At 38.9% G+C, this 14,371-nt stretch overlaps 1 protein-coding gene across 9 annotated transcripts in view; it reads right to left on the bottom strand.

Annotated features, from left to right (window-relative positions):
• ASXL2 (ASXL transcriptional regulator 2) overlaps positions 1-14,371 on the bottom strand; it is a 155,221-nt gene that overhangs the window by 58,917 nt on the left and 81,933 nt on the right. For 7 of the 9 annotated variants that reach the window (XM_077959999.1, XM_077960000.1, XM_015111861.3 and 4 more), the window contains 2 exons: positions 13,608-13,716; positions 6,782-6,932 (listed from right to left, as the gene is read on the bottom strand). In XM_077959999.1, coding sequence (XP_077816125.1) covers positions 6,782-6,932; positions 13,608-13,716 — 260 coding nt within the window. Of the gene's footprint in view, positions 1-1,842; positions 2,030-6,781; positions 6,933-13,607; positions 13,717-14,371 lie in introns of those variants that run through there. The other 2 variants (XM_077959998.1, XM_077959996.1) reach the window with 2 other exon arrangements.

Here is a 14,371-nt window from a genome sequence, read left to right as displayed (position 1 = left end):
GAGTGCAGTGGCATGATCTTGGCTCACTGCAGCCTCCAAGGCCTCCTGGGTTCAAGTGATTCTCTTGCCTCAGCCTCCCGAGTAGCTGGGAATACAGGCGTGCGCCACCATATCCGGCTAATTTTTGTATTTTTAGTAGAGATGGGGTTTCACCATGTTGACCAGGCTGGTCTTGAACTCAGGTGATCCGCCCTCCTCAGCCTCCCAAAGTACTGGGATTACAGGAGTGAGCCACTGCACCCAGCTGATAAATTTTTTTTTTAAAGCTTAATATCAAGTGTTTTCAGAAAAATATTTAAAACAAATTTTAGGCCGGGTGTGGTGGCTCACACCTGTAATCCCAGCACTTTGGGAAGCTGAGGTGGGTAGATTACTTGAGGCCAGGAGTTTGAGACCAGCCTGCCCAATATGGTGAAATCCCGGCTCAACTGGTGTGGTGGTGCGCGCCTGTAGTCCAAGCTACTGGGGAGGTTGTGGCAGGAGAATCGCTTAAACCTGGGAGGCGAGGTTGCAGTGATCAGAGATCATGCCACTGCACTCCAGTCTGGGCAACAGAGCAAGTTTCTGTCTCAAAAAATAAATAAAATAAATAAAATAAATACAACAAAACAAATTTTAGAACTTGAGGCTTATCAGTCAGTTTTACATAGTTCACTGCAGGCTTATCAGTCAGTTTTACATAGTTTACTGCAGTAGTTTCAGGTTGCTGGATATTTACATATTGCTCATTGAGTTTAAGTCAAAAGGTACTACTTTTCACACACATTATTACAGCATTGATAACTTTCCATTTCAACGGATGATTACAATGTCGAACAAGGTCAAAATGATACAGACTATTAATATTAGATGCATTTGAGTTAAAAGCTTTAGTAAATAATCTCTGACTTAAATTTTTATATTCTCCCAAAGACATTTAATGGGCCCCTATGAAGTATTAGGGAGGTATCAGAAACTGAAGGATTGATAACAAAATTGAAACTTAAGAACTATACATAGTTGAAGACTTGATTGCTGAAGGACTGATAACAATCGAAGTTTCCAAAATGATTTTGTCCTTTAGAAACAGTTATGTTTCTCTTGAGGGAGTTTTTATTCTAACAGGTTTTTCTTTAGAGGTAATAGATCCTTTTTAGTTCTAAGTCCTTTCCTCCAACACCAAGTGCATTCTACTCCATACTAGGCAGGCAGTGTTTCCTGATTATATTGAGTCCCCTGGCCTAAATGGGAAAGGCCACACCTGAACACTTTCCTTGCTTCTAACTATCCAAAGCCCTAACAGTGTAGCCATCTTTAACACAACACAGAGCTAAAACCTCCAAGTCAGCCACCACTAATACCCCCAGAGGAAAAGAGAACATCTCCTAAAGGTCTCTCTCCATCTAAGTCAACTTGCCAAAAAAAGTTTTGCCTCCAGTACACTTTTAAAAGGAGACATAATCATACCCATTCAGTAACTTAACACACATATAAATGTTAGAAGGTAGGTAGGTTTATGGTATTTTAAATAACTCCAGACACGATATATATCAAATTCCTGATTTAAAGTAGTTCTGAACAAGCAGTAAAATTAACATTAGTTCACACTAGAGGAAACAGTGATTCCTTACAGAGAAAAGGTATTCATGTAATTAATTTCATTAAGACATTTTTAAAAGCAGACCAAAGTCTAACAAAACTTTTTCTATCAGAAGATAAAAATAATAGTCCTACAGTTGCTTCATAATGCAATGTTTTGTTTTGGGGAAAAAGCAGAGACTTCACTTAGCTATGATCATAAAAAAGCAATATAAGTAGTTGATTCTAGTTATTCATTTTTCTGAAGTTATTATTCCACCTTACCTTGATTTGGAATTCCATAAAACTCTTCTCTGAACATAGTGTTTCCTGTCTGAAAACTAGGAACCAAAACTACTAACGTTTAAGTTCTCCCACTTTACATAGAAATCAATAAACTAGTTTTAATATTGGACTGAATTTCAAAGTTCTATTCTCTGTTCCTATTTGGCTGAAAGGTATACATATATCAAGAAAGTTTCTATCGATTTTCAACTAGAAGTATCAGTTTTGCTGTCAGAGCTCTTTATTTTTGTACATAAAAGGAAGTGGGTTTTGATACTATCTCAGTGTTCTTCCTGTCTTACAATGCATTTGAAATGAAGTGATGTCAGATTGAGAGTAAAGAGTAAGGCCCTAAATAAGAAAAAGTAATAGGCACAATTCGTTTGCTTTACCTTTATTGATAACTAAGATTTAGAACTGCTTTGCTGCATGCTCACTGCTGGCTACATGTCTGTCACTTTAATTTGCACTGGACTATAAGAACATCCATAAATACATAATATATACCTACAAATTATACGGTATCTACAACACATGTATGACCCATGAATGACAGATATATAGTCTATGAGAGACTAAATCATTTTTCATTATTGGTAGCTTGGCATTCATTTGTTGAGAATATCAGAGCTGCTTAAACATTAATCACATGTGACATCATGCGCACCTCTCACCCCACCTTCCAGATACCACATAACGCCCATTTTCCTCTAGGCTTTATTATAGACTACCTGCAACCAGAAAAGAGCTTTATAGAGCATCTCATCTTATTGTAAACTGAGGACAAAAAAACCAATATTATGATAATTTCTAGAAAAGGAATAAAAGAAAAGCAGCTCAAAAACAATTGGACCCAACATTCAATTTGGTATTACCTTACTGTTCATGTCTTCTATTATTATGCAGAGTGTGGAGCAAGGTTATGCTCTTCATATCTACCTATTCGGCTACTGACAATAGGGTTCTATGGTTATTTCTCGGATCTTCCTACATCTTAATACATTCACCTCAAACTCTGAGAGACAGTCATTAATAACTGTTAGTTCTGAGCAAAAGAAACAGAGATACAACAGCCACTATTCAAAGAGCAGCATATGTGGCTCTTGAAAAGCAAGCGCCCCAAGTATATTCCCATTTTATAAGACTTTCTTTAATATTGACTTCCCTGTCCCAATCCCATCCAGAAAACATGAATCTTGCTAATTGCTTCCCTTACCTGATGACCTGGCTCGGTTCCTAATCTTAGATCTACAATTCCAAACTTAAAAGGAAAAGCTTAAAATGGGGAGTATCAACACTTGTGAAAAGAAGAGAAAAAATTAAAATTAAAAAAAAATAAAATGAGGGGAATCAGGGGATAGACAGAGACAGCCCTTTCTACTTTCGGCTACACTTTTTCAAAAATAGGTGCTTAGTGGACCCCAAGGAAAGGAGGGCCCTAGGCTACACCTCCTTTCACTACTGACAGGGATTACTTTAAAACCACACATCAACACTACTAGTCAGAAGCACCCTCTTTGTCTTGCTTTCATTCCATTTATTCCTAACAATTGAGGTCTGGGTAGCTCTCTAAGTGGTTATCAACTTAAAGGTAAGATTCTCTGATTACAAAGTTCTCTAAAATTATGTACGTAGTAGCTACAGCAGAGAGAACAGATGAGGCCATCAATTATCTCAATTCTCTCCAGAAGTAGAAAAAACATTACCAGACGGATGGCAGTGAATCAGAACTATTTTTCTCATATAGGCATAGTAACCATTCTGAAGGGACTTAAATGAATGAGTCTAGTATTCCAACATAACCTGAGCTTCTAGTTCCAAAGACAACTCACCTATCATCACTCAAATCTAAAAGGATATTCAAGCTAGAAAAAATCTCGAATGCCTGTTTTGTTCTGGAACATAACTATGTCAGTCCTTGTAAAGGAATCATCATGAGTTGGTTTAAAATTTGCCTTGCCATTTACAGCCAATACAAATATTGGGATAAAAAAGGTTTGCCCTCTTTAAATAGACTCTGACAAGACGCTACAGAATAATTAGCAGTATTAGGTAATAGTTCATATCCTTGACTGGAAAATCCATTCCAGGGAAGCTGCAGCAACAGACATTATTCCTTAAAAAAAGATTTTTGGGTGAGCTACGAAGTAGACACCAAATGGAGTAAGAGCAAAGACCAGCAGACTAAATTCAGTGTTTGTTAGTAGAAATGAAAAGCATTCTTTTCCTAAGGAAGGTTGTTAGAGCATTAAGTGCTCAAAGTTTAGGCAAGTAAAATAAAAGCATCCTAAAAAGGCTATGAATGACTTAAGACCTTAAGAACAAATCCAGGTAAAACCTAGAATGTTGTCTGGTGTGGTAGCCACTATCCTCATGTGGCTATTTAAAGTTAAAATAAAATCAAAATTAAATTCCTAACAAGAATTCCACATGTAAACAAGAAAGGAAATCCAGATACAGGTCTCATACCCTTCACAAAAAATTAACTCAAAATGGATCCCAGTCCTAAATAAAAATGAAAATTTCTAAAACTCCTAGAACATAACATAACAGAAGAAAATCTAGGGGTTTTATGACTTTCAGATACAAGACCAAAGACACAGCTCACAAAAGAAAGAAATTGATACACTAGACTTCATTAAAAATTTCTGATCTGTCAAAGAAAATGCCAAGAAAATAAAAAGACAAGACGGGCCAGGGGCGGTGGGCTGGCCGGGCGTGGTGGCTCACACCTGTAATCCCAGCACTTTGGGAGGCCAAGGTGGGTGGATCACGAGGTCAGGAGTTCAAGACCAGCCTAGCCAAAATGGTGAAACCCCGTCTATACTAAAAATACAAAAATGAGCTGATGTGGTGGCAGGTGCCTGTAATCCCAGCTATTCGGGAGGCTGAGGCAGGAGAATCCTTTGAACCTGGGAGACGGAGGTTGCAGTGAGCCGAGATCGCGCCACTGCACTCCAGCCTGGGCGACAGTGTGAGACTATGTCTCCAAAAAAAAAAAAAAAAAGACAAGACACAGAAAATATTTGCAAAAGACATATGATAAAGGATTGTTACTCAAAATATACAAAGAACTCTTAAAGCTCAACAGTAACAAAACACACAACCTGATTTTAAAATAAGCCAAAGCCCTGATGAGACATCTCATCGAGGAAGATATGTAGATGGCAAACAAGCAAATGAAAAGGTGCTCCACAACACGTCATCAGGGAAATGCAAATTTAAACAACGAGATACTATTACACACCTATCAGAAAGGCCAAAATCCACAACAATAACCACACTAAACGCTGATGAGGACATGAAGCAACAGGAACTCTCATCCACTGCTGGTGCAAATGCAAAATGGTACAGTCACTTTGGTAGATGGTTTGGAAGTTTCTATAAAACTAAACATACTCTTAAACATATGATCCAGCAATCACACTCCTTGGTATTTACCCAAAGGTGCTAAAAACTTACGCACATACAAAATCTGCACATAGATGTTTAAAGCAGCTTTATTCATAATTGCCAAAACTTGGAAGCAACCAAGATATCCTTCAGTAGATGAATGGATAAACAAACTGTGGCACACCCAGACAATGGAAAGTGGAAAGAAATGACCCATTGCAAATGAATACCAGAACAGAAAACCAAATACTGCATGTTCTCACTTATAAGTGGGAGCTAAATGATGAGAATACATGACACACAGAAGGGAACAACACACACTGGGGCCTTTCAGAGGATGGTGTGGGAGAGGATGGAGAGGAAGAAGAGAATCAAGAAAAATAATTAGTGGGTACGAGGCTTAATTCTTGGGTGATGAAATCGTCTGCACAACAAACACCCATGGTACAAGTTTACCTAGGTTACAAACCTGCACTTGTACCCCTGAACTTAAAAGTTCAAACAAAAAAGAAATAAATAACTTATCAAGCCATGAAGACAAAGGAACCTTAAATGCATATTACTAAAGGAAAGCCAATCTGAAAAGGTTCCAACTATATGACATTTTGGGAAAGGTGAAACTATGGAAACAGTAAAAAGTCACTGGTTATCAGGCCAGGCACAGTAGCTCAAGCCTGTAATCCCAGCATTATGGGAAGCTGAGGAGGGTAGATCACCTGAGGTCAGGAGTACGAGACCAGCCTGACCAACATGGTGAAACCCCATCTCTACTAAAAATACAAAATTAGCTGGGCATGGTGGCAGGCTCCTGTAATCCCAGCTACTTAGGAGGCTGAGACAGGATAATCGCTTGAACCCAAGAGGCAGAGGCTGCAATGAGTTGAGATCATGCCATTGTACTCCAGCCAGGGCCACAAAAGTAGAATTCTGTCTCAAAAAAAAAGTCAGTGGTTGTCAGGGGTTAGGAGGCAGAGATGAAGAGCTAGAGCACAGATTTTAGGGCAATGAAACTATTCTGTTTGATACTATAATGGTGAATACCATTATCGTTATACATTTGTTCAAAGCCATAGGACGTACTCTCCCAAGAGTAAATTCTAATGTAAACTATGGACTCTGGGTGATGATATGCCAATGTAGGTTCATCAACTGTAACAAATATAGCACTCTGGTGGAGAATGTGGCTAGTGGGGAAGGCTGTGCATGTGGTGGGGGAGGGGTACATGGGAAATCACTGTACCTTCCTCTCAATTTTGTTGTGAACCTCAAACAGCTCTAAAAAAGAAAGCATTTTTATTAAACTCCTTGGTCATAATAACCATATTTCAAGTGTTCAATAGGCCCATGTAGCTAGTGGCTACTGTGTTGTGCTGGACAGTAAAGATATAAACATCTCCATCATTGCAGAAAACTCTCCTTGACAGGACTGTTATAGAGGGTAAGGGAAAGTAACGGACTGACCTGGGGTCTGGGAAAAGAGGAACTACTAACAAGGGCATTTGTCCTACAGCATTTAGTACTTTATTGAAGGATCAGGTGGATTTACCTTTCCTTTTCCACCTGCTTTTTTTTCCCTCCTTGTTGCTGCCACCATCACTGCTGCTGCTGCTGTTCTCAGAACTCTGGGAATCTGACTGACCATCACTGCTTTCTTCTGAACCTTCTGATAGCTCTTTGACCCCATCCGGCACATCTTTCTGAAAATGTAGGCATCCAATTAGGATTAATCATTACCATTTCAGCAAATAGATATTAAACTTCTGATATGCAATGTTGCAACTCAATTGCATTAATTTTTGTTACTATAGGATTCAGTAGCAGAACCAACAATATTTTCTGAATTCCTGTCATCTCTTTGAGGCAAATAAGCTAATGTTTCCAACTACATCCAAAGATAAAAATCATATAAAACATTCATATGCAGGCACAACACAGGCTTAAATCAGACAAAAATTGGGTAGATATGAGTTCAGGTAAATGATTAAATACGCTAGATTTTAAAAACTACATAATAATTTTATTGGCTGGACGTGGTGGTTCACGCCTGTAATGCTAACATTTTGGGTGGCTAAGGCAGGAAGGATGTTTGAGACCAGGAGTTCAAGACCAGCCTGGGCAACATGGTGAAACCCGTCTCTACAAAAAAAACGCAAAAAAAAAAAAAAAAAAAAAATTAGCTGGGCATGGTGGCACACTCCTGTAGTCCCAGCTACTTGGGAGGACTAAGCCCAGGAATTCGAGACCAACCTGGGCAACATGGTGAAACCCCATCTCTACAAAAAAAAATACAAAAATTAGGCAGGTATAGTGGCATGCACCTGTGGTCCCAGCTACTTGGGAGGCTGAGTTGGGAGGATCACCTAAACCCAGGGAGTTTGAGGCTGCAGTGAGCTGTGATCCCACTACTGCACTCCAACATGGGTGACACAGTGAGATCCTGTCTCAAAAAACTAAATAAAATAACTTCATTAAATATATGTATGTCCATGTGTATATGTAAGTACCATTAAGTACTCTGAATTCAATTACAGAATAAGAGTCTAGACATAAGGGACAGTGCATTATTTGAATCTAGTTGGTTCCTGAATACTGGTTAGTAAGTAGCAAGAATTAAATAAAAAAGAAATCTTTCTTTTTTTTTTTTAATGAAGTCCTTCCTGACAGAAAAAAAGAAATCATTTAACAAATCATATGAAACTCTTTGGTTTCTGCACCTAGAAAGAATGCTAATCAGAAAGGATAACTATGTCAGCTTAGTATGTGAGAGATATAACAAGATAGTTCCAAGACCAAAGACTAGAAAACAAGATTACCTGGCTTTACCCTCTCCTAATTGTACAGCCTCGGTTAAAATCTTAACTTTTCATGCTTCAGTTTCCCCATCTACAAGGTGGGGATAATAATACCTGCCTTAAAAGTTCATTCTTCAATTAGCTCAAGTTAAATGAGCTAATAAATGTAAAATGCTTAGAATCGTGCCCAACATAAGAGGTCAAAAAATATTAGGTCCTATGTGTTTACATAATATATAAAAATACACATGTATGGCTAAACACACTAGTGAGTGAGTGTGGTTTTTTGTTTTTTATTTTGGGAGATAGGGTCTCACCCTGTCACCCAGGCTGTAGTGCAGTAGTGCGATCACAGTTCACTGTAGCCTCGACCTCCTAGGCTCAAGCAATCTTCCCACCTCAGCCTCTGGAGTAGCTGGGACTACAGGTGTGTGCCACCATACCCAGCTAATTTTTTAAATTATTTATAAATCCGGGGTCCTACTATGTTCCCCAGGCTGGTCCTGGGCTTGAACTCCTGAGCTTAAGCAATCCTCTTGCCTTAGCCTCCCAAAGTGCTGGGATTATGGGCATGCGCCACTGCACCTAGCCTGTGAATGTTATTTCTAAGCTATAAAACTATCAGTGGTTCTTTTTTCCTCCAATAATTTATTTTCCCACATTGTTTTAATAATCAGATAAAAAATAATTCTGACAGACAAAAAATGTGACCCTCCTACACAAAACTGACACCCATATGACATTATAGCCAAGACTATAGATTTTGATCTAGTTAAGTTAGCTATTTTTCATTTATGTTCTAGTGCCATTTCTCTCTGAGCTGTCTCTTATGTTATACACACTTTCTTAATATACACACCCCATATTTTTCTATTCTTTCCTTCAAAATGCAGGACAGCTTTTATAGAGTTAGTTGTCAGCCAGACATCTTGACTTGTAGGTTCAACAAGTATCTGAAATATAAATATAATTATCTTCTTTTCTTAAAATTTGTGATCCGTACAGGATCAATTGCTCATGCCCCAAATTCTAGAATCATTTCAGCCCCTTTTACCCACTCCAAATGCTACATGTTTTATTTATTCCTCTAATGTCCCTTATCTCCATCTCTTTTACTAGTCTCTTAATTCAGGCTCTGAGTATTTCTTCCAAACAACCATAATCACTTTCTGACAAATCTTCCTGCTTCACTTTTAAATCTACCCTACTAGTTATCCTCTTAAACTTGGATTTGATTGTGCTTTTCTCCTGAAAAACTTGTGACATCTACCACCCCATAACCCATACACAAACTGCTCAGTCAGGTTTTCAAAGGCCTCCAGTGTTTGATCTCTACATAACGTTTACCACACTGGAATCTTTACCACTTAAGCCCACGCAGAGATTATGGTCTAATCACTCCAATTTACTCTACTTTCAAGTCCACTCTGAATCTTTCCAACTGTGCCCTTGCTTAAGCTATTCCCATGTCCTGGAAGGCCCTTATTACTTATCTGACAAAGTCCAGCTCAAATCTGAAAAGTTAACAACAACAAAAAACTTCCACTCCTTTATTCAAAATTAATTCTTATTTCTATATTATCACATTATTTTTAAAAACACAGAACATTTTGAGAGTATGCAATTATTTTAGGAACTATAATGTGAACTTCAAGAGATCAGGGGCCACAGCTTACCCCTCTTTACAGCCTCTATAGTGTCCAGCACAGAGGTAATATTGTGATATAGTCTGAAATATATATTTGGTTCCTGACTACACTTCCTGGCCTATATATTTGGTTCCTGACTACAGTTCCTGGCCTAGAGCTCTTTTTAGCTGTTACAATTTCCTAAGCAATAGTGCTACTAGTAGAATCTTCTGCTCTTATATTTGGTCTTGACCCCAGCTTCTGACACAGAGCTCCTAAGACCTCTGCAATTTCCTGAGTAAAAGGAGCATCTGACACAGCTCCTATGTCCCTTGGAATTTCCTGGGTGATAGAAGCATCTTTTCTTCCTCTTGGTGAGCTACTGCATAGTCTCAGGATGGGGGCTGGTTTCCAGGGTAACCAACTGTGTGACTAGAGGGTTGGAACTTTCACTCACTCCCCAATCTCAGGGAGGGAGGAGGCTGAAGGTGGAGCTGATCACCAATGGCCAATAATTTAATCAGTCATGTGTACTGAAGCTTTCATAAAAACCCAAAGGATTGGGTTCTAAGAGTTTTGAGATTTAGCTGATCACGGCCGGGTATGGTGGCTCATGCCTGCAATCCCAGCACTTTGGGAGGCCAAGACAGGCAGATCACCTGAGGTCAGGAGTTCGAGATCAGCCGGGCCAGCATGGCAAAACCCTGTCTCTACTAAAAATACAAAAAATTAGCTAGGCGAGGTAGCAGGCACCTATAATCCCAGCTACTCTGGAGGCTGAGGCAGGAGAATTGCTTGAACCCAGGAGACATAGCTTGCAGCGGGCTGAGACTGCACCACTGCAATCTAGCCTGGGCAACAGAGTGAGACTCCATCTCAAAATGAATGAATGAATGAATGATTTAGCTGATCACATGGAGGTTCCCGGAGGGTGGTAAGCCCGGGGAGGGCACACAAGCTCTGTGTACCTTCCTACAAACCTCACTAAGTATCTTATCCATCTGGCCATTCATCTGTATCTTTTGTAATATCCTTATAATAAATGGGTAAATGTAAGTAAAGCACTTTCCTGAGTTCAGTGGGTAATTCTAGCAAACTAATCAAACCCAAGGAGAGAACCTCAATTATATAACCAAACAGTCAGAAGTACTGGTCACAACCTGGGATTTGCAACAGTTGGCATTTGAAGGGGATGGGAGGGTACCGAGCCCTCAACCTGTGGAATCTGACACTGTCTCCAGACAGATAGATAGATAGCATTAGAATGGAGTTGAATTAGAGCAGTGGTCCCCAACCTTTCTGCATCAGGGACTGGAGTTGTGGAAGACAATTTTTTTTCACAGAAGGGTTAGGGAGTGGGGGTGAGGGATGGTTTCAGATGAAACTGTTCCACCTCAGATCATCAGGCATTAGATTCTCATACAGAGCGCACAACCTAGCTCCCTCACACGTGCAGTTCACAATAGGGTTTGCACTCCTATGAGAATCTAATGCCGCCACTGATCCGACAGGAGACAGAACTCAGGCAGTCATGCTTGCTTGCCCACCAATCACCGCCAGCTGTGCAGCTGGGTTTCTAATGGGCCACAGACTGGAACTCTAATTGTTAAAGGACATTCAGCTGATGTCTGCTGGAGAATTGCTTGGTATGTGAGGAGAAACATCCACACATCTGGTGTTAGAAGTATTGTACTTAATGGTGTATGAGAATAGGGAAAACACTTTAGTATTTTTTTCCCCAATCTCTACAATAGAATAGGAATTTAATAAATTTTTTAAACAGTATGGAAGGTCTAGAACAGCTAAAACCAAAAAGAAATACAGAAAGTTCCATGTGAGAATAAAGCCCTGTAACCCTACAAAGTTCAAAAGAGTATATAAAAAGGAGGCATGTAGGTAGGTAGGTATAAAGTTAGAGCTTTCTAATGTTAGGCTCCACACAACCATTGGACATAGTGATGACTACAGCTCAAAGCTAAAAAGGTAACACATATATACATGGACGCAGTCTCTGTCTACCAAACATTCATTCCCCTTCAGCTGATAAATTTCCTTTGGGGAAAACTCACTCTCCTCAATTCATCCGGCTTGAGCAAGCTTAATCTCAACCACATCTACAACTGGCCAATCACAAGACTACATACTTTTGACAAGCATGATAATTCAGCTATACTCATGTGGGCGAAGCCAAACCAATTAAGCCAAATCAGAATAAAGTCAGAGGCTCCTGCTTTAGTTCTTATCTCTTTTCAGATTTACAGCTTGCAGAGTGCAGGTTGGGGGTGAAGTTATATATGATGAGGAGAGACTGACTGAGAATGAAGCCAAAAGAAAGTGGAGACACCAAACCCTGATGATGTCAACTGAGCTTCTGGATCCAGCCTGGGTTTCCTTAGAATTTTCAGTTACATAAACTAATAAATTGTCTTACTCAAACTCATTTGAGTTCATTTTACAGTTTGTAAGTGAAAAGTTATTGATAAGTAAAGGTCCCTTCTCAGTGCAGGAATTTGAAATTAGCAAGCCTGAAGGCTGGGCACAGTGGCTCACAGCTGTAATCCCAGCACTTTGGGAGGCTGAGGCGGGTGGATCACCTGAGGTCAGGAGTTTGAGACCAACCTGACCAATATGGTGAAACCCCATCTCTACTGAAAATACAAAAATTAGCTGGGCGTGGTGGTGGGCACCTGTAATCCCAGCTTCTGGAGAGGCTGAGACAGGAGAATCACTTGAACCCAGGAGGCAGAGGTTGTAGTGAACTGAGACTGCGCCACTGCACTCCAGCATGGGCAACAGAGCGAGACTGTCAAAAAAAAAAGAAAGAAATTAGCAAGCTTGTTATGTTAGAAAGAATATGTGCTTGGGAATTCAGTCAGATCTGGGTTCCTATACTGGTTCTGATACAATATGGGCAACACTGGGCAAGAAAATCCAAAGTCTGAACTTTGACTTTCCCCATTATAAAAAAAGGAATAATAACCACAACTGTGAATTGTGGTAGAGAATGAACTGAGAATGTAATGTGAAGCATCTAGGCAGAATGCTCCAAAGAAACAATTATTATACAAATGTTGTGGGGGCTCTCCATTATACAAAAGGAATATTTATCATCTTTACTAGAATTTCAGGTATATAATAATCTATAGAAAAATATACATGTATTATTTTCCTAATTGTAATCATATTTCTTTTTCCTGTCTTTTTGTACTTATCTAACAAAACAAACAGCAATAAAAAATTATTAAATGGTATTCACCCCAACTGTGAATTGTGGTAGAGAATGAACTGAGAATGTAATGTGAAGCATCTAGGCAGAATGCTCCAAAGAAACAATTATTATACAAATGTTGTGGGGCCCCTTAAAAGGTCACTAGAAGTCATTTTATTTATTTATTTATTTATTTAATTTTATTTAATTTTATTCTTTGAGACAAAGTCTCACTCTATTGCCCAGGCTGGAGTGCAGTGGCGTGATCTTGGCTCACTGCAACCTCCGCCTCCTGGGTTCAAACAATTCTCTTGCCTCAGCCTCCCGAGTAGCTGGGACTACAGGCACACGCCGCTACGCCCTGGCTAATTTTTTATATTTTAGTAGAGATGGGGTTCACTGTGTTGCCCAGGCTGGTCACAAACTCCTGAGCTCAGGCAATCTGCCCACCTCGGCCTCCCAAAGTGTTGGGATTACAGGCATGAGCCACCACGCCTGGCCGGAAATCATTTTAATTTCATTCTTTCAAGATAAGATTATCATCAATAATAAAAAATAAAGTTACTTCTCTGATCTACCTATAGTTATAGTTTTTAAAAAATGTACTGGGTGCAGGTTTCAAAATATTACCTCTTTCTGAAAATAAGCTCTTCAATAACAGAATTCTGTCCCTATGAGTCAAATATTTATATGTGGTCACTTCCTGTTTTTTCTTTTTAAATGACTCCCCAACAAAATATTTACCTTCAAAGTATATACTCCCATTCTACCTGGAACCTTATAGAAGATGCCCTCTTCACCTCTGGAGTTTGTGTGAAGCATTGCATTCAGGCATGCAAGAGGAGAAGTCCCACTGCAAAACAAAGAGGAGATGTGATGAGGGACGCAACAATTAACTTCTGTCTCTGAATATCCTATGTAACACTTACTCAAGATAAAATTAATTAGTCAATACTCCTTTGACTTAAACATGTCTTATAAACTATAAAAAGTTTACCAATATAGAAAGGGGCTGCCATGGAGAAAATGGATGTAAAAATCATTCCCATGTATCTACAAAATAGTAACTCCTTAATGCTGATCCAGTATCTAACATTTAAGTCAAGAAAAATACAGAAGTATTACAAACATATTTTGTAAACATTCTATTTAGCACAAGCTTTACAAATGTCCAGTGGTAAAATGAGAAAAAAGAACACACACAAACACACACAGATTCAAACAAACAGTATTAATTCCCTTGCATACTGCTGCACCAGATTGAATCTTAGTTGTGAAACTAACACATTGCCATTGTCTCTTGTATTAAAACCTATCATGAGATCACTCAAAAAGGTATTAAGTACGCTTCTGAATATTTATTTTATATGTAGCAACTTAGTTAAATGTTTATTAATTCTATGTATCATCTTTACTAGAATTTCAGGTATATAATAATCTATAGAAAAATATACATGTATTATTTTCTTAATTGTAATCATATTTCATTTTCCTTTTTGTACTTATCT

The sequence above is a fragment of the Macaca mulatta genome, chromosome 13 (assembly GCF_049350105.2).
Source record: "Macaca mulatta isolate MMU2019108-1 chromosome 13, T2T-MMU8v2.0, whole genome shotgun sequence".
Taxonomy (NCBI): domain Eukaryota; kingdom Metazoa; phylum Chordata; class Mammalia; order Primates; family Cercopithecidae; genus Macaca; species Macaca mulatta.
This window is presented reverse-complemented; position numbering and strand designations above follow the sequence as displayed.